The sequence below is a fragment of the Motacilla alba genome, chromosome 1 (genome assembly GCF_015832195.1).
Source record: "Motacilla alba alba isolate MOTALB_02 chromosome 1, Motacilla_alba_V1.0_pri, whole genome shotgun sequence".
In the NCBI taxonomy this organism is placed as follows: domain Eukaryota; kingdom Metazoa; phylum Chordata; class Aves; order Passeriformes; family Motacillidae; genus Motacilla; species Motacilla alba.
Genome location: NC_052016.1, coordinates 46,088,155 through 46,113,699, shown reverse-complemented (window position 1 = coordinate 46,113,699; position 25,545 = coordinate 46,088,155). Strand labels below are relative to the sequence as shown.

The 25,545-nt window shown below is 36.8% G+C and overlaps 1 protein-coding gene across 6 annotated transcripts in view; it reads right to left on the bottom strand.

Moving 5' to 3' along the window:
* DEUP1 (deuterosome assembly protein 1) overlaps positions 1–24,031 on the bottom strand; it is a 41,865-nt gene extending 17,834 nt beyond the window's left edge. For 2 of the 6 annotated variants that reach the window (XM_038158458.1, XM_038158479.1), the window contains exons 1-8: positions 23,873–24,031; positions 22,784–22,848; positions 18,881–19,052; positions 17,431–17,526; positions 9,152–9,262; positions 6,483–6,695; positions 1,587–1,741; positions 864–969 (exon numbers count right to left, since the gene is read on the bottom strand). In XM_038158458.1, the coding sequence (XP_038014386.1) occupies positions 864–969; positions 1,587–1,741; positions 6,483–6,695; positions 9,152–9,262; positions 17,431–17,526; positions 18,881–19,052; positions 22,784–22,827 (897 nt within the window). In that variant the 5' untranslated portion in view covers positions 22,828–22,848; positions 23,873–24,031. Of the gene's footprint in view, positions 1–863; positions 970–1,586; positions 1,742–6,482; positions 6,696–9,151; positions 9,263–9,828; positions 9,912–17,419; positions 17,527–18,880; positions 19,053–22,783; positions 22,849–23,872 lie in introns of those variants that run through there. The other 4 variants (XM_038158468.1, XM_038158477.1, XM_038158483.1 and 1 more) reach the window with 4 other exon arrangements.
* Positions 24,032–25,545: the final 1,514 nt, after the last annotated feature.

The following is a 25,545-nucleotide window of genomic DNA, read 5'->3' as shown; positions in this document are numbered from 1 at the left end:
AGACTGCATTCCATTTTTATTTATGCAAACGGCACAGAAATATCAGAATTATAAAAAAAATAGATATAGATGCAAAAAACCTAAGAGCTAGATCATGACTGTCATGCCAAAACTGATGAACCCAAGCCAGATGCATGCAAATAGAGACATTCAAAACCCACTTGGCAAGCATTCCTGTAACTCGCTATAAGTGGCAGTGTGATTGGACCATTCCAACCTAACGATTCTGAGATTTCTGCTTACATTGCTACTTGGCAAAACCACAACATGCTTGTAAGATGAGTTCTGAGCATCCTCTACTTCCAAAGCATTTCACCTGCCAAGCCATACACCGTTCCACAGTGACATGCCAATGCTGCTTGCTCACAGCACTTCTGAAATGTGCAACACAATGTGACATGGAGTTCCAAAGAGAGAGCTCTGCCCTAGACTGTGCAGCAGGTACGTGGTTAAGCTCAGCCTTGTGTGAGTACCTGCCACAGTGACTTGTATCAGTTGATCTGTTTGTATATCCTACCTCTGAGACCACCTACAAATTACAGCTTAGCTCTACGGGTTATCAATTAATCAGAGCTTTGGAGGCTTTGTTGGTTGCATGGTATTACCTGAATAACAGTAATGTGTAGGCATGGTCTCTTCCACTATTTCAGTGAAGTAGGTAGGCACAGAATCAAAATGTCAGTTTTACAGCTACGCAACTAAATGCAACCATATAAGAAATCTTTTTCATATAAAAGACTTCATGCTCTCCTGAACCTACAATGCATCCTCCTGCTCTCTACAGTATGTGCACATACCCTAGGCCAGTACTCTCTCCTAAAAATCCTATACTGCAGTTAAGATCTGGAAATGATATGAAATACCTTGTTCAGCTCTTCTTCTTGGCGTTCTTGACTTTCTGCAAATAGCAATAGCTCGGGGTTTTTATTTTCTAGTTGCTCAGTAAGCTGAACATGAGATGATTGATGCCTTTAAGTAAGAAATAAACAAAACATGAAACAACCAGAACATTCAATACACTTTACTTTGTAGTATCCTCTCCACAGTGTAAAACTGTAGAACACCTGCTAGCTGATGAAAAAAAAATCCCAAAAATAATGTTCGTACATTTGGCCTAAACCAGGCTGGATTTTGGGAGATGTCTAGGAATCAAGGACAATACAACTATGTGCACAGAGACTCCTGAAAGCTCTTATAGACTGGTATTTCACATCATTTGAAATGGCTACAGCAGATGAGATAAGCCATAAAACCATGATGATTTTATTCAAAGGAGGTTAGGGAGAATCTTATTTGCATTGTTTCCAAATGATTAATGCTGAGAAAATGAAAGAATGTAAACATATAGGTAGAAATATCTGAAATGTGGTGATTTGTAAAAATCTAGGCATCATTAAAGCTTTTTAACAGAGCCTGCATCTATTGCCTGAAACTGTCTGATGTAATTGTCAATGAAAACATCTAGTCTGAAATTTAGAAGCCGACATTTGAATCCAGAGTATCATTTGAAACAGATTTAATTTAAAACAAATGTAAGAAAAAAGTTATTAGCTCAGAAGTACTTGTTAATTTAAATATGTCTTCACCATTCATACTTTATTTGAATTTCCTGCATCTCTTTATACTCTTTGATTTTCAATAATTCTGTATACAACTTCTGGCATTCCAGTTGTATCCTTCTCCAGAGACCATCCCTTGACTGAAGCTCATTTCTCATGTCTGAGATGTCTGCCTCCATGTTCTAAAGAAACAAGCAAATGCACAAACAGTTAAATAAAACTATAAAGCTTAAAACGCTGTTTTTTAACACATCATATTTAATACCTGTACATACATGATTTTCATTTCTGAAAAACATATTGCTTCCATGTCAGTTCCTCTCATCTAAAAATCAGATTCTGAATATTCTTTAGCCCTTGCAATGTTCCAATGCATCTGCCTCTGAAATTATCATAGGAAACATAATTCAGAAGTTCTTTATTGTACTAAATGCATCTAAAATATATAGCTTGCTTGTTTTAGCAGGTTCTGCATCCTGGAACATGTTTCACATACCAGAATTGGTGCCATAAGTGGCTTCCAATCTTCATTTCCAAATTTATAAACTTCAGAAACTACAAGGCTGCGCAAATCTTCTTAAAAACTAGTTCCATCTGCATGGAGTTAATTGCTTATTTAAATGAACATCACCAAACTTTCTAACAATCAAAAAAAAATTTTTTCTTAGGGACTTGACAAACCTTATTCTGTTTTATCTTTTATTTCTGATTGACAGCGTGTTAGACAACCTGAAGACACATATTACAGTTGGCATGATAAAACATGAATTCCAAAAAATATCAGAATTTCACAAAAAATATATGAAAACACAATACATATAAGAAATTGGAAATATAACCCACAGATACGAAAAGTAACAATAACAATTAGTCCTTGCAATAGTAATATCCAGAGAATATGTATTGCTTCTCATCTAAGATCCAAAAGCATGTTTCAGATTCAGAAAACCCCAAGATTTTTCCAAGGATATTGATCCTTTAACATTCAAACTATTATGCTAAAAGCATTCACATTTTCATAATTTCTTCATTTTATTTGAACATAGCTTCCATCTTTAAGCTCAAAAATAAAGCCTTTAAAAATTCAAAAGAGAATGGGATTCCAGAAACTGCACTGCAAGGAGGAACTTCAAAGGTTTATTTCCCTTAGAGGCTCCTGTGAGAATGCCCCTCATCCCAAGAAGCCTGTGGTCTTCCTCTGGCTGAAAGGGTTGCCGAAGACAGATATGAAGTGCTTTTGCATTTTTGGGGTTTTTTTAGGGTGGGATTGCATATATGGACTCATTCATCTTATCCTTTGTTACATTAAGACCAAGAGAGCTTTTTGAAACACCAAAATGCAATTCTGGGTATATTCAAACGAAATAAAGCTTAATAAACTGTTGAAGTTGTTGGCAAGACTTCTTATTCTCATCTTCATGACTCCAACATTCAAGAAAGAGCTACAATTGTTTTATAACATATGAACTTGGGAGATGGTTAACTCCTACGACTTCATTCTGGGGGGGATAAGGGAAATGAATTCCACACAATTGTGTGGCAGAAGTCATATTTTCTGTGATAGACTGCAGTCAGCACACATATTTACATAAATTGTATTTTCTTATGAATTAAAACAGTAGCAGGAACAACAGCAGCCACAGCAGCAGCTGCAAGAATAATTGAAACAGAACTTCAGGTCAAGAGTTTCACAGTTTCACATATCAGTTAAAAAAATTAGATATGCATCACTTATTATTTTAGAAAATATCTATTGCACCTGGTTAAAATGAAAGTTAATTTGAAGCAGAAAACTTTAGGATTTGTTTAGAAAATATCTCATATAAAAAGTCTATTTCAAGTTGAAAAGAATCATTAAATCTTTTCTTTCCTTCTGTGAAAAGTTTTGCTTCTACTAGTTTGCCAATCAAAACAAAGTCCCAAAAATTTCCTGATCAGCTCTTTCTCTAATTCTACTCAAAGCTGTTTGTGGTGGGTCGACCCTGACTGGATGCCAGGTACCCACAACAGCCACACTGTCACTGCCTTTCCCAGCTGGACAGGGCAGAGAAACAAGAGAAATGCTCTTTGTTTCTTGAGATAAGGACAGGGAGAGACCATTCACCAGTTACTGCCAAGGGCAGAATAGACTCACCTCAGAGAAATTAATTTATTGCTAATTAAATTAGACCAGGTTAATGAGAAACAAAATTTAAATCTTAGAACACCTTCTCCTCATGCCTCCTTTCTTCCCAGGCTCAACTTCACTCATCAGTTCTCTACCTCCTCCCCTCCAGGGCTGTAAGGGTATGAGGAATGGGGGCTGTGGTCAGTTCATCACACCTTGTCTCTGCTGCTCCTTCCTTCTCAGGGGGACTTCCTCACACTCTTCCCCAGCTCCAGTGTGAGTCCCTCCCAAGGAAGATGGTCCTCCATGAACTTACTCATGGTGAGTCCTTCCCATAGGCTGAAGTTCTTCATCACCTCCTCCAGTGTGGCTTCATTCTATGGGGTGCAGTCCCTCAGGAACAGGCTGCTCCACTGTGGGCCCCTAGTGGGGTCACAAGTCCTGCCAGCAAACCTGCCCCAGCGTGAGCTCTTCTCTCCACAGGGCCACAGGTCTTGTCATGAGCTTGCTCCAGCACAGGCTTCCCACTGCCTCCTTCAGACATCCCCCTGCTCTGGAGTAGGTCCCTTGAGGGGCTGCAGGTGGATCTCTGCTCCACCATGGTCCTCCATGGGCTGCCGGGCACAGCTGCCTCACCATGGGCTGCAGGGGGATCTCAGCTCTGGTGCCTGGAGCATCTCCTGCCCCTCCTACTGCCCTGCCCTTGGTGTCTGCAGGGCTGTTCCAGTGACATATTCTCATTCTTCTCTCCCCACTGCACAGGGCTTTTTTCCCCCCTCCTCTTAAATAGATTAACCCCAAGGTGCCACCATCACTGCTGTTGGGCTTAGCCTTGCCCAGGAGTGGGCCATCATGGAACCAGCTGGCATTGGCTCTGTCAGACATGGGGGAAGCTTCCAGTACCTTCCCACAGAGGCTATCCCTGGAGTGCCCCCATAACCAAAACCTTCCCAACACAAACCCAATACACTATTCAACCTTTGAAATACAATTATATGGTGTATTTTTACATAAATTAGTATCCAGCAGCTGACCTAATGCTGACTTTTCAAGAACCAAGCCCCTTGTGTGTTTTGAGGTTACCTCTCATGTTATGGCAGCAGGTAAGTTGGTCAGATAATTCAGAGGGCAGAGAAATAGACTGCAGTCTCCATTTAGATCTTTTAAACTTCGCATTTTCTGTAAAGTCAACAAACTGCTCTTCCATATATTTCACTTCATTATTTGCAAATTAATAGTTTAAGTGAAATAATGAGAAGCACACTGAAATGATCATAGGCATAAAGGAATACATAAGACACAACAATTCTTGCTTTCATTGCCATCAGAGTTCTCCACACCAAGATTCCCATCTACTCCTTCCTCCTTTACCCACATAATGTCCAACTATTGCCATCCTCCACCTAATTCTCCTTCTTGCAAACCTGCTTACTTTTTCTGGCTGACAACAGGCCTTGTACTTTCTTCTTTCTCGTACAGACATTCCTAAAAAAAATATTTTCCCTGAGCTACCCCTTTTCACCAAACATTGACATCAGTGTTTCCCTTATGCAGCTATTTCCAAATGCAGCTTTTCTAACTAACATAACAGCATTCCACACCACCAACACAGTTATTCTGCAACTTTCTGCCCTTCAGATGACACTGTTATGTACATCTAGCTTCACTTCTAGTTAAAATGTCTTCAAGTTTCCTACAGCTCCTGTATTCTCTTGAATACATGATTCCAAAATTCTTCCTGCTTGAAGATATTCTCCAAGGAAACAGCACAATCTCTCCATCATACAGCTTGTATCCACTTGCTCTGACTGCCATGACTTGTTCCACTGCATATTCTAGTCCCACTGCTTTTGATGGCAGCCTTTTTAACAAGCCTCAAAACAGAAGTTTTGCTTGCACACTGATAAGTTGTATACAGGCAAAAGACCCAGTGAACTAATGTGCAAATGGCACGTATAAACATGGCTCTTCTCTCAACACCTGACAACACAATATGAAATTAACCTCTGCCACATACATGCTAACTCCTATAAAGTATATGCTGTTAGCACTCTGCAAGAGTTTCTGTAAACAGAAACAAATCTTTCTCCAAAAAGACTTGAAATTACTATACACCATTCAGTATATTATTGAACCTAGAAGTGCTGAAATAAATAAGCAAAAGCATAACTGGTATACGTCACCAGAAAAAAGAATCAACAAGAATCTAAGAATCTCATTCCCGATGCGTTTCAAACACAGATAATAAAAAAAGGTTGTAAAGATCTTGTATTATCTCAATCTTGTCAAAACTCATATACCATGACCAAAAGAAGAGGAGCAAATGGCTGTCTTCATAGATCAGTGCTATCCTGAAAAATAGTGAACTAGGGATAAAACCTGATGGTTATTTACAATAGCCAGAAACTTTAAAATTTTTTAAACTTGACTGCATAATGTCCTTTCAAAACAAACAAAATATACCATACAAGTTTGTATATACTTATTTACTAGTTGTATGGCATAATGAACGAAAAGGTGTAAATCAGATAAAGAGACTTCACAGAAGTCATTTATATACAAGGAACCAAAGTAGGGGAAGCTCATGTAGATGCTATGGATATAGGAGAGTTATAAAACCCTAGATACATAGACAAGAGAAAAAATATACTGCTCCAATTCAAGCTTATTTCTGTTTTACTAAAGAAACCAAACCCATACTGCTCCCAGATTATTCTATGTTCATGCACAGAACACACCGAATGTATATTTATGTAGGCATCTCATCTTGATTTTCCAGCATTAATTCCACAGTCACCATAAAAAACCATTACTACCTGGCACTGATTTTGGTACATTTTTAGATCCTCACGGAGTTTCATATTTTCCTCTACCAGTTTATTCTTGTTTCTTCCTATTTCATTCACAATTGCCTTTAGCTTTTCAATAATCAAATCATCAATTTCACTTCTGGGCTGGGTACAGGTAATTGGCTCTTCTTGGTTTTGTTTCTTATTGCATATTTGGAGTTGATAATTATGGGTCTGCGTCTATAAAACAAGAAAAACAAGAAAATATTTTAAATTAAACTCAATAATTGTATGTGAATTGCTTGGACAAAATCATTACTACTAAAATCATAAGGCTATTTCTGTCTTCACCTGGATGTGCTTAGAAAAGTTGACACCATTCAAACAGTTTGAATTGCTTGCCCTCAGTAAAAAAAAAAAAGTTTCAAAAACCTTCAAGGGCACAGGAGTTTTTCAAGGATTTTTTTCTCCTGTGCTGTGTATTTTCCTAGTACTTAATGTTAATGAGCCTCAAGTGTGAAAAAGGTGATTATGATGACCTACTCAAAGCAGTTACCTGTGAGAAATAATTTGAGAGAAATGTTCATCTTTGATTCACTGAACTCGGTAGGAGCTGTGTGTGTGTGTGTGTGTGTGCGCCTCAGGATAGGTATTAACCTTTGACTAGAGGGCTACCATTACATAGGTCATGAACAAACAGCTCAGTTACTACAGGAACTGCACTTCTTTGAGATCATTATCCTTAAACTTGGGAAAGAATCATTTGTACATTTGGCAGAGTCCTACACCCCATGCAGCTTCTTGTACCAATTAAAATCCTAAACACAAAACTTCAGAAAATTGGTATTGCCAGTATTTCTGAATCCACAGGCATTCTGAAGAAACGTAATTACTATGGCAAATGTTTTTGCTGTTAAAAAAATTGTCCACATGAATCTCACTACTGGGAGATTAACAAGCAGCACTAATCTTTCAGAAGACTGAGAATTTCTTGAAAAATGACAACAAAATATGACCTGGAAATCATATATCATGTGCAGAGAACAAGTTGGGCAAGAAAATATAAAGTAGAAATAAATAGGGTTAAAAATATCGTATTTCACTGACAAGGACTGCGAAAAGTCATACTTTAGACAGTTTTTGTGTTATTGACTTTGTCTCCATAATTTGTGTTGGCTTAGAACCTAAGCAGAATGGACCACTGGCTGCATATCAAATAAAAAGAAAAAAAAAAAAAAAGAAAAAAAATAAAAAAAAAAGAAAAAAAATTGCAGGTTAAGTTTCATTTCTATAGATAAAAAATTAAGGTCCCTTTGACATCCAAGTTATGGATTCTGATTTATCCAAGTGTCAATACATCCTGTGAAAAATATAGTGCAAGACTGCAACTGGAAATCAAAGATCCCATGAAAGATAAATTTGAGGCAAAGATGAAGGAACAATTAACACTTTTGAAACAGCTAAGGGTAACAGTCCATCAGACTTGGATTTTAAAAAATAGTTGTTGTTATGTTACATTTGTGAAGGAAATTGTCTTCAAAGCAAGTTCACTGATGGCAATGAAACCTTCAACAGAAAAATGTAAATCATCACCCTCAGTACTCTATTTTGACTTGTCTAACTGTGCAATCAACATGTCATCAGTCAATAGTTTTGTCTAGTCAAAGACTTGCTTTTTTAACACATTTGTATGGAAGCTCAATTGCTGGAATATAATGCTCTCACAGCAGCTAAACCCAAAACACAACTGTCATCCTTGGAAACTCTGGATATGTGTAAAGAGTCTCTAAGGAATTGTTAAGAAAGTGTTTCACTAGATTAAGATCCAATGAGCTTAGTAACAGTGGAAAAGGGAATTACCAGTGAGCAACATAATTGGCTTCCCCTTACTTAATCTTCAAGCTGTCTTGTGGCATAGTCAATTTGTAAGTTATTTTCTGTGGGTTTTTTTTAGAGAAGGATAGGTCATCATGACATCATTAATTAACTTTTTTTTTCTGGATTAGAAGGAATTAATAAAAATATGCAGCATCAATAGTTTATATATAAAAAAAGCAATAAGCAAATTGGCAAGTAAAAAATAATCATAAAGTCAACCAAGGAACTGCATAGTAACTAAAAGGCTGAAAAATATGAAAAAAGGGCTAAGTGATCCAACAAACAACTCCAAGAATGATTCTGGAGTAGCATATGAAAATTCATTTTTCTGCATAAATGATACTACTGTGTATTTATGATCTTCAAAAAAAAGAAGGCTCTCAGATTTGAAGGAACTTTATACTTGTGTCAACACCTTAATGGCATGTACTATTTACTCAGTAAGATACTTTTAAATAACTTGTCAAATTAATTGCATATTAACAAATAACATGGAAAAGTATATCTATAATATGCTTAAAAAGCAAAAAGGAACAGTCAATGGTTTTTGTAATTGTTTAGGTTTTTTTTAGAAATATTAACATTTCCATCTTGATCCTTATTAATTTTCTTATTTTCATGAGAAAAACAAAATTAAAATAGCTGCATGTATCATTAGATCTTCCAGTATGGTCCTGCCTTACCATATATTCACTACCAATAGAGAGATGCATTGTAAGATTCACTGTAAGCTCAGTTTTTAAAAAATTAGGTTAAAGTAAGCTCTAGCTGAGTAAAGAGTTCATTTTCTTCCTAGAGCAGGAAGGTAGGAATTTTACCTGAAATAAATTACATTTCTCGGGCAATAATTTTGGTTGCATATCTACATAAGCAGGGTTATTTACACAGGTTATCCCATTCTCCCATTCTTGTGATTTTGCCTTCAATTCCTGAAAGACAGCAAAACAAGGCTAGTAAACATAGAGGAAATATCTATTTTCCTCAATCTAAAGAATTTTGTAATTTATATTGTTCTAAGAAATACCTAGTTTTTTAATTAACACATAATCTTTCTATAATTTTGGAAAGAAGTTTAAAAAATAAGAACAATTCTATAAACCATCTGTCCAGTCACCCCCACCAGAAAAAGACCAGTCTTAAGGGCTATTGATCTGAGAACAATGAGTGTAAACATAATAATTAAATAAAAACAATAAAATAGAGTTATTACTATGATACACAAATTGTATTGGATAGTAGTTCCTGTGACTTTAAAGCTGTATCAGTGTTGAGCAGGGTAATCAGCAGAGAATCAAACTCTTAATATTCAGACACAAAGGGCTCACTTTTTGCCTTGGTTTTTAATGGGACAGCAGCTACATTGAATAAATTTTACTTCTTGCTCTCTTTAAGAATGCTGCTTCAGGTTCTGAGTTCATCTAGTTTAAACAAAAAGCTGTTTAAGAAATTCTATTATGTTAGATTTATCTAATATTGGTTTTGTATTTGCACTTACATTCATATTTATAGTGTATTTGAATATGCTTTAAACTCATGCCAGACCTTGTATGTTCACAAATATATTTTAAAGGCAGTATCCTAAAAATAAGGAAATTTTCTGTTACTAGAACTGTTGCTCTTTTAGTTTGAAAATTCAGCAAAATAACAGTGCACTGATTTATATATTGAAAACAAATGGAAATGTTGTTCCAAAAAGACAGATGATATTTTATAATTAAGCTAAACTGGCATATTCACCAAATTTAAAACAATAAGGGTTTTTTTTCGCTACTGAAAAAAACCTGACTATTTCTCAACACATATTAATACAAATCTTCTTTCATAGCTTTCCTGATATCTGCTTTGGCATTTATAACAACAAACATCTCCCTATTTTTTAAAACATGATACAAACGGAGTTTCAGACTACTTAATAACTGCAGGTTCAAGGTCTTACTAAAGCACTGCTGAGCTTTGTAGATTTTCACCACAATAATTATTTCCTGAATACTTGTATTTGCTGAATATATTCCAAGCACTCATTTTTCATACTGCATAATTAATCAAATTATAGCACTGTCTTACATTATTTTCAAATTTTAATCTTCACTAAGTTTATTCTCAAATTAGCTGACAGTAGTGATATATCAATGATAGATGTACAACCCATTTATTAGTCTTGTAGTAGCTATGTTGGCAGCTATGCTGCAGTCCAAAGCATCATAGCTTTTCTGATGGCAAGAACTTCCATGTGGAGGAGACACCCAACATCATACAGAGTTGGGATGTGTCTATGTGGATACAGGAACCTGGAGGTCGCAGAAGTTAGTCCTGTATCTTACATAAAAGGCAAGTCCAAAATACAGATCCTAAGACTGCTTAATTTGGGTTAAAAGTAGGAGATTACTTAAAATCTACTAGTGCTGAATTTCTTGATTGCTAAGTCCTCCAAGTGTCCAAATCATCTACATCATAAACGTGTAAGTCCTCCCAATGCTTAGAGCTGGGCAAGCAGCTCCCATATCAACTGGTACCACTCTCCTTGCTTTGCCTACAGCACCCAGCCCAGTAAGCATGTGGAGCACACACTTCTTTATTATGCTCTTCACAAAGGATGGACAGAGAAAACATGGATTTTGTGATCATCCTATGCTTCATCAGATTACTGCTTAGACTGTTCTTCCCATAAGTGGAGGACTCAGTGTAAAAACCTTTCAAGACAGAACCTGAAGTCTAATCTTCCCATATAAGTTTTCCACATAACAGACAAATGTTATTTTTCAACAGGCTCCAAGATTCTTCCTTTTGAAGTTGTTTTATTTAGCTCAGGATATCAGGAAATTTATCAGATAAAAAAGAAGCAGCAAAAATTAGCATACCTAGAGATGATACTGCTCAGTTGGAAGAAATAATACCGGGTATCAGTTTCTGCCCCACTGAATGCCACCAGAGGAGTATTTGGAGAGAAGACACCACTTGTGGGCACACTCTCTACAAGCTCTCTATCTTGCCTAACTTTCCTGTTGGTCCAATTATTATTATTATTATTATTATTATTATTATTATTATTATTATTATTATTATTATTATTATTATTATTATTATTCCAATTATTATTCCAATTATTATACCTGATTATTCGATTATTCCACAGATCATAAAGTAACCTGAGAAGTCTGAGAATTATGAACAAAAAATCAGTGTCTTCCTGTATTCAAGAATAAGTCCACTAAAATCCAGCCTGTGTCCAAACGGATAGGGAGCATGAGTGAATCCTGTCCTCATCATCTATTATCTAGTCCCCCAGCCAGTATGCTGGATTCTGCAGGGTGTATTTTGAAGTGCCTAATCCTTCCTCATACATTGCCTAGGGAAATGAGGCACTGAGGTCAAGGTCATGGATTGCTTCAGGCATACGGGTGCTGACATGATATAGGTTTAACAAGCAAGTTTTCCAATCCTAAATCCTTTTTTTCTATGTAGTCCAATGTGCTCAAGGTTGTCCTGAGGTCTATAAAACTTGAATTAATGATAGGTATTATGTGACAGTATCCTGCATATGCACAAGCTCTCATGCCTCAAGAGATTGTGTTATATAGTACACATCTATTCATCAGGAAAAAAAGTAAAACTTATTTATAGTTACATGAACAAAAATTTTGCTATTAAATAATATTAAAACAAAGAACCATTCTTGCCAAAGCAAGACAATTATATAATTTTTGTAGAACTATGAGAAAAATAAAGCATATGATTTTAAATCAAAGATTAGTTCTTGAAGCATATTAAATTTAAAATACAATGTCAACTGTTCTTACCTCAAGTTTCACATATAAATTCCTTGGGTTAGATGATGTCTCCAGGTCTTCCTCACATTCTTCTCTACTTTCAAGCTTTTTTTGTTTTAACTGATGTGACTGTAGCTTTTCATACCTATGTATCAACTTTGAAAACTAAAAACAAAAGGAGAGCTGAACATGCAGAATCTATCAAGGAGGACCACATGACCAAAGTTTTCTTTAGACTAGAATCACCAACGGCAGCTTTAGCATTCTAAATGTTTAATCAATGTAACAAAATCCATTAATAAAGTAAAAATCAATTAGTAAAGTTATCACAGATGAACAAGACTAAGCTCTCATATAAATGTTAACTAACTGTTGAAATGGGCTCATTTGACAGCTACTTAATTCTGCTGCAGCTCTCCGTGGCATTGCTACCCACAGAGTCATTTTCTCTACAGTGTTCATACGGATTGTTCTACACTTGTTTACTGCCATCTTGTGTTGACAATTTAAAGGGTGCTTCACTAGACAGAATGAAAGATTATCATTAATGTACTCTAAATCTGCTTTCAGAAAAGAAAGAAAGTGTTTCTTTCTCCTGATGAAAATTGTTGAAATGTTATGTGTGTGATGATTGCACTCTTCTGGTACCACGGTGTGGGCCTCACTAAATACACAACAGACACTGCCTACTGATGTCACCTGGCTTAGGAGTCAGAGGCACAGAAGAAAAGAGAAGGACCAGCCTCTCCAGAAAAACAGCCAGTTTTCACGTCAGTTCACTACACTGCACAAAAAAATGGGTCTGTCTAGTGCCTGTTTACAGATTTGATACAGAAAAGCAATAATGTTTGCTAGGAATATGTACATTTGGTTTTGAAAAAATATGCAAACCCAAGGACATTCATAAAGGAAACACTAAAAATACCGTCCTGTGGAAAGTTGAGTGTAAGAACTTGGGGTAGAATATTATGCAGAAAAGAAGCAAAAGAAGCTTCCAATAAATACTGATCATATCTCTTGTTGCTTAGTTCCTTTACATTTAAATATATATGACTTTAAGAAAACCTGACTCTCACATAAAATTCTTTCTATACCCAAACAAAATCCATAACATATCATATATTTGTTAACAGCTCAAAGTGAACTACTCTTTAGAAATGGAATAGAATCCTTTTAAGTCAACACTGAATGAGCAATTGAGGTCTGTTCAGATAACAAACATGGCCAAAAGAAGTCTAGAAAAAGATACAGAACAGCAACAAATTAAAAAATAAACTGGAAACTTCCTAGACACATTTGAGATGAACTTGAGAATCATAGTATGAGAATGCAAAAACTAATTGAAAAGATGATGAGAAGACAGATTGTCCTGGACTAGAAAGTTTCATGATATGAAGAGGCCCAGGCACAGATTTCACCAACTTGGAATGTCTCAATAGCAATTCTGTAACATGGGCATAACAGAGCTGAGTTATCACCTTTAAACCCAAATCAAAAGTCCTGCAGTGAAGCTGCCTATATTTGAAATTGACTTTGTCAGAGAACAGAGTTAAGATAAAATATTTAAAATGAGTCAGAGTACCCAGGCTCAAACAACATGGAACTCATTGACCTTGGAAGAAAGATATCCTTTTTCAAATAAGAGTTTTGCTCTTGAATATATTATGGCATACGTGAACTGCCTGGGAAGATTCAATTCAGATAAGACAGGTGTTGGAATGCTTATGCTAAAAAGGCTAGGAAATATAGTATCCAACAGTTTGGTAAATCAGTACAAAATGGAACAGAGTGGCCAAAATGAGAATATTTAGTTTGAATCTTAGATATTTAATGACAATAGGATATTTAAGGCAAATTATTGTCTGGATGTTATGATGACTGGAAACCAGACTGAAAGACAAAAATCCTTTCATTTAAGGCCAGATATTTGCTTTAAAAGGCCCAAGTTGTTCTGTTTGCATGTTGTGCATGTTAAAAAAAAAAAAAAAAAAGAGGCATTTTAGTGAGTTCTGGGGTAGAATCCGTCTTAGTTTAGTTTTCTGAAAGTTAGACATACAAGCCTGAGATACTCTGCATCAGAAAAATCTGCTTATAAATGCTTAGTCATTTCAGCTATCTTAAATTCTTGTCACACACTGACACAAATAGTATTCTGGGGGTGTCCATTTCTTTCTGCTGATTCTAAAGGGAGCCTGGGATAGCTCAGACGTAGGTTATACATGTCTAAGTGAGGAAATCAGTTGCAAAGTTCTTAGAGTAAGAAAGGATCCTTGTTCTTTTGCTGAGAGATTTCCATCACATTCAAAGTCAGAATATTTACTAGGCATTAATATAAAAAAAAAGAAAAAGAAGGATCAAAGTCATGCAGATGAACCTCAGAAATGTTTGCTATTTGGTTATGACAAAATGCTGCATATTTGAATAAATACAACAGTGTAGCCTAGGAGTTTCAGGTTACATACTAGGAATTATTTCCCTAATACAAGAAAAATATAGGTTTTACTGCATTCAACAGGCACACAATCAATTCAGGGGGAATACTGCTCATTAAACAGAATTTGTTCTGAATAGTCTAGCATTCTGACAGCTAGAAAAAGTCATCCTTACTATTTTTATCACGATTAGGAAGGAAGAAATCTTGGGTGGGATTTTAAGAATACATCTGTACAGAAAGATACAATGCTATTGGTAAATAGTAGCACACAACTTGTGCAAAACTAAATTGTAGCTCTTAAGATTCTACAGTTTAGAAGGTGGTATAACTTCCAAGTGAGAATAAGAAAGAAGGGAATCAAAGGAGATAAGGCAAAGATTAATATTGTCTTAGAAGGTCTATATTTTAGATATGAGTTATATTTTACATATGAGTTTGTGTAGCTCAGAACTGGGAACATTAAAGCCATTCCATTGCAGAAAATGAAGCACTGTAATTCAGGAAAGAAACTCCGTAAGGAAATGTGGTAAAAGCTAGAGGAGCAGAGTGGGACAGTGCTATTGTCTAGCATAAGTGCCAGGAATTGTTCTGACAGGCAGACTTCTGTTTATCACATGAAGAATCAAGGAGGACCCTTAACACAGGTATTTTACAGTTTTCTTTTTCAGTCGGGGTGAATGAGGTGGATATTCCATGAAGAAATATGGTTTGGTCAAAGGAGAGGAATAGGGACTGGAAAATAAAATGCAAACAGCATTCCATCAGGGCTGGAACCTTTAGAAAGAGGAATAGGATGACTGAGAGAATGAAATGTTTGGAGACATGGATTGGGAAAGTGACCTATGTTCTTAAGAGCTAGAAATCCAAAGTTCTATCAAGTTTATCTTGCATAATGATAGAAGAAGAAGCAATCAAGAAACCCAAAGAAAGTTTAAGTGATCTGAGTGGTAACTAAAAAGGATAGTTTGAGGAAGAAATATAAGCAGATTTAAAGAGAAAAGATTGTAGGTTAGAAAATGTCAGGCTCCTTAAAAAAATAAAGGAGAAAATAGGTTGTACTTGTCCACAGAAAGGACTTGTAGGGTAATGAAACACTCCAAAATAAAGTATTTATGAAAAATTGCCTGGACTTTCAATTTCAGTGAAGATATTAGCAACAACATGTAACATAAACCCAAGCATTTTTAACATGGGATAAAAAAAAATTAAGAAGTGAAAAATTTTGCAACAAATGTTATATAGAAAAAAGAGCTTTACTATATATTTCAGAATAGTTCTGCACTGCTAAAAGATACCTTATTTCTTATGCATAAAATGTCACACTTCTCTTCATTGTGTGATGTTTATCTTCTCAACAATCATGCTAAGATGATGCTTTTCTGTAATTTGTGTAAATTATAAACCAGCTTTTATTTCTAGCTACTTTCCCAAATGATTAGAAGTGCTAATTACAAAACAGCCAAAGCATTCACTGCCTATTTACAGAACTGTTTTCCAAATCAGTTTTCAATTGTAAAAGAAAAGATAAATTAAATACAACATAACATTAAAAATAAGCAATAAATTTATTAATTTGATGGACTCAGGTGTACCATCACTTCTAAATTAAAATAATGATACTCAATTTATGCAATCTGACATCACTATATAAGTATGGTGACTGGAAATTCTGAATTATAACACTACATCTCTGGTAAAAGAATCCATTGAAGGGAACAGAAAAGTGGCAGGAAAAACAATGCAGAGTTGTGTACCTTAGATGTTAAAATCTGAGAAGCAGAATCAACTCAAGTTTCCTACAAATTTATATTCATGATTGAAGTAGAAAATACTGAAAAAACAAAAAGACAGGTGCAGAGCAAATACAGCCAAACTGCCTCATAAAACCATAGAATGCTTTGGGTTGAAAGGGACCTTTAAAAGATCATCTAGTCCAACTCTCCTGCCATAAACAGGGACACCTTGCATTAGACCAGCTTGCTCTAAGCCCCATCTAGTCTGGCCTGGAACACTTCCAAGAATGGGGTATCCACAACTCCTCTGGGCAACCTGTTCCAATGTCTCATCACACTCACTGAAAAAAAATAATAAATTGTCCCTCAGGTATAGTCTAAATCTGCACTCATTCAGTTTAAAACCCTTGTCCTTTCTCTTGGCCTGTCTTCACCAGAGAGATGTTCCAGACCCCTCTGATCTTCTTCATGGCCTCCTCTTGCTCCAACAGGTCCAAATCTTTCTCGTACTGGGGACCCCAGAGCTGGACACAGCACAGCAGGTGGGGTCTCACCAGAGCAGAAAAGGGGGAGAACAACCTCCCTCCATCTGTTGGCCACATTTCTTTTTATGCAGCCCAGGACACAACTGGCTTTCTGGGCTGCATGAACACTCTGAAATAAATAAAGCCAGAACAAATTCCCAACATCACTAATGTGAGTTACTCCAGCTTTGATACAAAGGAAATCTATACCTTATGGAAAGCTATCAGGCCACTTCAACAGTTAAGTAAATCAGGGAAACTAAAACCAGAAAAAGATATAGCAAAGACATGATAAGCACAGTATAAATCTTAAAATCCCTAACGTGCATCAGACTCACATTAGCATTAATCCAATTACCTATTTTATTCATTCACCAAGGCTTTAGTTTATTAGTCTGAAGTTAGGAAATCAAGCATCTGTATTCATAATAGATGTCACATCCACATCAAAAACCATCCAAAGAGTTTAGACACAACAGTACATAAATTATAATGGAGCCTGGTAGGAAGCTGTAGTCATCATCATTTGTATGACACGATTCATCTTTCCCAAATCCATGATGGCACATCTATACAATGTAGCATGTGTAAGTTTTTTATACTGCAATCACAAAATAATGAAACTGACATTTCTCTTACTTGAGATTTCAGTGCTTGAAGCTGAGTTTCATAACTCTGAGCCATTTCATTTTTAGTTTTCTGTAAGTTTTCCAATTCTCGTTGAAGTAGTCCCACCTAAAGTTAAAATAAGCATTCAAATGTACCTTTTCTGACATTTTTCAAAAGATGTAATTTTTGGAAAAGTAATTTGAAACTTTGAAAGAAGATCACTGCTTTAAGAAGTGGTATTAAAAATAAGTATTAAACCAGTAGCTTGATAATAGAACTGCATACCACAGACCTAGATTGTGTAAACATCAAATTAGGGATTTTATAGTAAAAAAATATCATTACATGCTGATGTTATGATTTAGTCATAATATTGTACAAGTCTGTCAGGAAAGACCATTCCTGAAAGCTTTTTTAATCCAACAACGCTGTTCCCCGTTGTGAAAATTTTCCTTGCATGGCTTATAAAATGATACAAATTACCTCCCAGTATTTATGTACAAATTACCAGAAGACACTGTGGACTCATTTCAGCTCCCTAAGGGCAGTGCCATTTGCAATATCATAAATTTTTACTGAGTTTCACAGAGACCTGAGAAATGCGACAGAGAGCATACATAGCACCTGTGCTTTTCTGGAGGGGCACTTGGAAGCTTGGTAGAATATGCTTAAGTATTTCAGGTAATTTCTCTCTACAGCAAATAAATTGATGCTTTCAGGGTGGGCTACTTGAATTCTTCTTTTGGTTCCTGTGACTGCAGGGACTAAGGGCAAGTTCCTAATTGCTCATTAGGGAGAGTCACTCCATTTTCAAAACTCCCACAGGCAATTTAGTCACCTAGCTCACACAAGGATGCCCTCGTGCAAAATTCAGCTGGCTTGAACTAGAACTGAATGCTATGCAAGGATTTCTTCTGAAATAATTATTCAAGGAGGCTTCTGAATAACTATTCAGAAGAGAAGACTGTGAAATACAGACAACATCAGGTACACTGGGGCTTTAAGTTTCATACGAAAGTCGAAGTAGTAATACGTTTCAAGTCTTCACAATGAGTTAATTATCATACAAAGACAGTAATATAATGTAAAATGTTAAAAATCAGGAATAAACAGGAGTAACAAAGACATGATTTTGGGAACCTTTTTGAACTGCATTCTTCCATTTAAATTTTCTGATGAAATGAGAAGTGTTGGCATTTAGAAAAAACATCGAACTATCTTTTTACAGCTAACCCGAGCATATTTGATGTAGACTTTAGGGAAATAGAAGAAATATGAGATTTTCAATGACATTTTTACAATCACTTTTCAGAACAGAAGCACACTTTAAAACAAAACACTAAGGATAATTAGTGACCTTTAAGGGGTGTTTGGTATTTTTACATGATAGAACAAATGGTCTTATGGAGAATTTAAAGCATGCTAATAAGAAACTACAAGAATAAATACTTTCTTTATAGAATGTGATATTCTTAAATACCTCTTGACCTTTTTGATCCAGTTTGCTTTGGGCACTTGCTAATTCTTGATCCTGGATATCCATCTTTGCTTCCAAAGCTCTCATCTTTCTTTCCCATTCTACTTGCTTTCTGTTTACCATGATGTCAATTTGATGCACTAATTCCTGAAGTTCAGCTTCACATGGAGAAACTCTAAAAACATGAAGAGATTTATGTTTTCAAATAAAGAATAAGGGAGAATTTTTTTTTTATTTACATTGCTATAATTCTGTTTTAATTGTGACCAAACTAACCACTTTTCAACAACAGAAAGAAAGAAATGGGAAAGTTAAATGATGCCCTCAAATATAGGTGGAACCTCACCTCATCAATCTTGACTTTGCCTGCATGCTCAACTTTTGACTGCACTAAACTAAAAATACAGCTCCTTAATGTGGATATCACAAATATTTTATTTGGTGCTTAAACTGTGCACATCTCTTGTTTTGATGATTATTACAGGAAATTTGAGTGAATTTGTTAGATTTACAACATCATAATTAAAACTTTGCATGATTTTTTGAAGTTAAATTCTTTAAAACTTCTTTTACATCTACAAATCCTTGAAACTGTAATGATATCCATGTTAAGCTTGGAAGGGCTCTTTAAATGCACACATAAATCTTAATGACTTTTTAATGTTAAAACTGTTGGTAATACTGTTTTGAAATTTAATACAAATCATAGGACGACAATAACCAAAGTGCAAGCAAGGGATGTATATAGCTCAAAACAAAACCACCCCTCTCCTAAGTGCCTGGAACCCATCTCAAAAGTAGCATTAATGATGGGTAAACTTTGCCTCTGGGTGGAATATAAAATGGGATTTTGAAAACAGAAGATAAAGCGATACTGCTTTATCAGGTCTTCCTGCTACATCAGGACTACATTTTCCTTGATACTGCTGTAAAGATCTGTGCACTTCCAGTCTCCTCTAATGTCACATGGCAACACTTTGGAGAAACCACTAGCAATGACTCAGCTGTACTATTTTAGCCTTCAGAAACAGGTGCTTGCTTTATTGTGCGTCACATGGATAATCTAAATATTGTTACGCAAGTAAGAATGCAACTTATAGCCTAGATCATCAGATTACCCTTTCAGATTCACCATGGCTGACACCTTTCACTCTTAAATTTCACCTGCCTCTTTCAGATCTTCCTGCACATGGCAAATTCTGCATTAGTTGCTACTAAAAATTTCTCTTAACAGTTCTTGCATGCTTCTTGAACCTAGAGCCATCATTATTTAAAAGGGAGCTGTTGAAAGAAAAACCCCTTCTGAAAGAGCTTCTCTGTCTATCTTCACTTTCTCTAATTCCTTACCTGGATCCTCTAAGCACACTTGCAGCTGCAAAAGGAAATTTGTATGTGAAGTTGTAGATCACCGCTGCTGTTCTACTACCAAAACTACTCTGTATCAAGGCTCTGGTACTGAAGACAGATCTGCAGTCATCCCCACCTGCTAGGAGAGAGGTGCTACTTGCTGCAGTAACTATTGCTTTTGTCCACTAGTGTTTTGAAAAGAGTGCTCATTAGCTCCCTCAGAATATGGCCAATTATTTGGCACCACAGTCATGAGAATTTATTTTGATCACTGGATGTGGAATGCAATGGTTTCTTTTGTTTAGTAAGACGTGTGTAAGCAAACACACAAAGAACAAATTTTCTCATAAGCAAAGAAGTATGCATGGGTTTTTTTACCCATGTGGATTCAGCATTCCCAGTTTGCTGAATGCATACATCGAATGGATTTGCCATACAGGGAGGTAATGACTTGTACTTCAGCAAGTGGCAGATACTTTTTTTTTTTTGTTCATTTACTTTGAAACAGCTCAAAACACTTAAAGTTATCTCATTTTAAAGTGGTGTAGGCAAGCTCTTAGTCTTCTTTTATTCTGTCTCCATATAAGCGAAAATAGAGATGAGTCATATTCTACCATCATTAATAACTATTTATCTTCATGTAAAACAAAATGTCTCCAGATTTAGGCAAAAATCCAGATAAAAAGTTTTACCAACTCCAGGCCTTTTTCTTTATCACAAATGATTTCTGAACTGGTTAGACCTTTCTAGCTCTACTTATCCATCTTTTGCTTTGGAGTTCTGCACAGGTCTGCATTTTTCTGATTGTTTCCTAACAGACAGAAAAATGAATGGTAGAAGGAATGGTATTGTCCATACACTCTAGAATAGTTGTTACTTAAAAAGAGATGATTTAAGAAATGTTTGGTTCATACTGTCTGTCTTGAATTTATACTTTCTTCCCATATTATTTACATCTGCTCACAAACAGGAAAATAAGTATGGCTGTATTTATGCAAACAAAAGTAAAACTTATTCAATCTTACATAGTATATTCATTAGGTTTGGATATTTACCACAGCTTCTACAGTCAGTATTAATTAATTTAATTATTGCAAACCTTGCTCTAAAAATAGGAAATATACAAACCAGTTGTGATAGAGTCTTCTACCCTAAAGTTCCATTATAAGAACTACAACTGTCGGCCACACCGAATCATACACATCTATGGATAGACAATTTGTGCTTTATGAGTCCTTGCAGCTGGAATGTAATTGTCATAATTTTCACCACCATTACTCAGCCATTTTCCCAAGTTGTAAAGGCACAGTATTACCCCTGGAATACTGTGAGCATAGACTGAAATTGTTTCCTTTCAGTGAAGATGTATCCTAAACTACTCTCCCAGAATCTTTGTATAGTTAATGGAACTAACTAGCCAGCAAGAATTATGGTTTATGATGGGACAAATTCTTCTAGATGCATCTGCAAATAGCCTGAAATTTCATATATTGATTAAAATAAAGGCAAGGGAGAATCTTGAATTTTTGAAATAGGCTTCTGACTTGTACCCAAAGAATAGCAATACCTTTGGGGTTTTCTAATTCAAGATTTTATATGGCAACGTTTACAAATCATGTAACTATGAAATGAAAAAAGAATTCCCTCAAGGCACACTTTTAAATCCCATTAAAAACTTTCTTGGGCCAGAGTAAGGTATGATAGATCATGCCTCTTTTATTTTAAGAAATACTTTTACACTTAATATGTGTCATCTCACATTGTGTTTTTTATTGGTAACAATGGCAGAATAAACTGGTTTATTCGAAAAGTAGTTAGTAACTCAATTTACAAAATTATGATGGATAAATATTCTGTTTTAAGTCATTAAGTGGGGAAATACTTCTTATATTTCTGTGTTTCTTGAAGATGCTGAATGGGATTAGGTCCTACATCAAATCTTACTCATGTTCTCATTTCTTTAGAAAGTCTCTGCCAACATATTTTTTAGATTAACTAAATACTAATATATTCTTTAGATTAACATTAAAAGAACTAAACTTGGATTATGTAGAAATAAAACATGATTATGTGTTCTTATGAAAAGTGCACTTAATACTTGGGGAGAACAGTTGTAGTTATTATCTGCGCAAAATGAGGCTAGGGCTTTAGCAATGAATCTTGTTTTCAAGATTCTTAATGCTTTAAGAGCTGTGATATGTAAGTTTATATTGCTGTAGCCTAGCAACTTCAAGTACTTTCAAAAAAAAAAGTTTGAAATAACGTTTCTTAACATCTTAATAAAACCTTACATAGCTTTCATCCTCCCCCCACCTCTGGTTCAGGTATGAATATTTAAAATATTAAAATAACTAACAGAAATAGTGAGTAGAGTACTAGCCAAAGCAATAAGATGTCTTAATTATCAGCAACTTCTTCAGTTTGCATGGAAAACAGAAGAAATACTGAAATAAGTTTGCTTCCAAAATCGTTAATATTGTGTGTTTCACATTTTTAATAAACATACATAATTCAATTCCATGATATATTCAACTCCCAAGAGAGTAAGTCATTACGTACTTAGTCACAGCTTGCTCCTGGAACACTTCTAAGTCCTCCTCCATAATACTGATTGTCGTTTTAACCTGTTAAAACACCAAAAATCAAATAATTCAGATTCTTAAATGCATTTATTTACAAAGCCAAGTAGTGCAAACTGGAAAGTTCTGTGCTTTCCTTTCATATTATGCAATTTTCTCATTAAAAACAACAAGGGCAGGGGAGTGCAGCTCTACTTACAGGCTGGAATGGGTGAGACAAAAACTTTGAGCGTTAGCTCAGCTGACAGCAGTTCTCGCACTTGCTGCACCACTGAGATACCTGAGGTGGTGTTGAGCTTGAACCTAGCCCTAAGTCTCCACACGGAAATTTCTTTTGGATCGTTCCCTATTGTGTGATGTCAATGATTTGCGAAGACACTCTGAAACACATGAATCTTAATTTCCAATAGGTCCATGGCTGCGCTCATCAAACATTTGTACTTTTGCACACGGTGATTAACCTCCGCCATGGCTGTAACTGCTCTCAAAGACGGTTTCGGATTCCTCCTGACTGGTCACTGCCTCGCCTGCAGATGCAGTCTGAGACACGCAGCCCTCAGATACCTCGGCAGGACGATCGGAACAATGCTACTGCTGAGACCAGCCCGGTTCGGTGGGTCCAGCAGGACACAAGGATGCGGGGGAATGCCCGCCTGCATGCAAGAACATAATGGGTGCCGGGGAGCATGAAACAGCCCTAATTCCTAATTCCTGGTGGGGGAGAGCAGTGGGGCTCTCAAGGGCACGGTACCAGCACCCAGAGACGTGTGGGCAATGACACATGGCACTGCAGCCTTGGCTCCACAGGGAGCAAGGCACTTGAGGGAACATTGCCAAAGGGACGCTGCCTCCACAGGGGACCCGCACCGGAGGCGACACTGCCGGAGGGGCACCGGCTGAAAAAGGACCCAGGCCCCAGAGATGATGCTGTCACAGGACCAGCCATAGGAGACCGACAGCTGAGGTGACGCCGGCACAGGGACAGCCCTGGCTGGGCCGGGTACCTAAGGACACCGGGGCACGGACACCACCCCCGGGCTTCCCCCGCCGCCCCCTCCCCTCCCGTTACCTGCTCCCCACTCCGCTCCTGCCGCCCCCGCTGCGCTGTGGCCGCGGTACGAGCCCCGCAGCCCGGCCAGGCCCGGCGCCGTCCCGCCGCACCTCCCGCCCGTCGCCGCGGCAACGCGGAGAGCGGCGGGAGAGGCGGGAAGGCGGCCGGGGCAGGGCCGGGACAGGGCCGGGACTGGGTCGGGGCAGGGCCGGGCACCGGGGCTGACGGGCGCAGGGGGAGCGGCGCGGGCATGCCGTGGTTACTCCCTGCGTCCCTCCTTCGAAGCGAAGGAAGCTGGAGTGAATTTCGCCACGGGAAGATTTCACCCGGGGTGAAGAACGTGTACTTTTCCTTTAGCATGATTTAAGAAATCAGTAGGCAAGGTGTTTTCTTCGTTTTTTGTTTTTTTGGGTTTGGTTTTTTTTTTTCTTCCCCTTAAAACTCTGTTATTACTAGATAATGAAAAGGCTGAACATTACCCTTTCCTCCCTCAATGACTAGCTATGCTTTTGTCAAAGGGCATCAAACGATTTTCAGATTATTTTGCAAACGACCTTGGCCTGATGCCTTTTGGTTCTTGTGGCCTTCAGTCTGTCTTACTGAACAACAAAATGCTTTTAGGAATCACAGCTATTTCAGCTGTTTGCAGTAATAATTTGAAACACCAGTGAGGTTTTCTACCAGGATGGTACCATTCACTTTGTGTGTATTGTCCTGAAATTTCACGGCGCAGTTTCAGGACCTGCTAGTCTATTTCTGTGCGATAATGTCCAGCTTTGGCTTTGTTCTTCTTAGTATGTTCACTGAAATTGACCAAATGAACAGAAGCTTTAGTACCAGTTCTAAGGAATGATCTATTCCATTGGGTTCCTACACACTGTGCTGTGGCCAATGGTTTTTGTGTCAGCAGAAATGCTGTTTCAAGCTGTGAGAAATGATTTTTAATTTTTTTTTTAACTAAGAGACTAAAATAAAATTATATGTGGAGTTTCAGGAAAGTCACTGAATGACAATTAATAGGACTGGAATGGACTTCAGGAGATCATCTATCTGTAGATCTTTTTGACCAACTCCCTGGCCAAGGCAGAGTCACCTAGCACAGGTGACAGGAACTCCCTGATAAGGTTTGCCTGTTCATTCTAGAAAATAAGAGCTTTCCCTTTAGCCAAGCCAGTTAGGATGACAGGAGAAAGCTGTGGGACCAGTTGCTGCACTCTGAGCCCTGAAAATTTTTTCTTCATTACACTTTTAATACTTCATTATTTTATTATACACTTATTATACACTTTTCTTCATTATTTACATATTGTAATTGAGTTAATGTTTCAAATATGATTTCTTATATACTTTTGAGATTTTTTTAAATAGTGAAATTTGGGTTTATTTAAGTATTATATACTAAAAGTAATTTTAATACAACTGCCAGCAAATTTCCATTTTTTCATCTGCTCACAATTGAGATGAACTTTTCAGCCATATTCCCAGTGCATATATTTTAATTTCTTCCCTGTCTTACCCTCTCTCAGTGGTAATCAGTTATTCAGAAATTTAACTTCCATCTGTCATGCCTAAATGGAATTGGGAGGGGGGCAACTTAAAAAAATACAGAAGAATAATTTTAAAATTACTTTTCTACATTTTCAAAGCTTTTTAGGAGGACAAGTCCACTGCCACTAGCTAGAGTTGTGTTT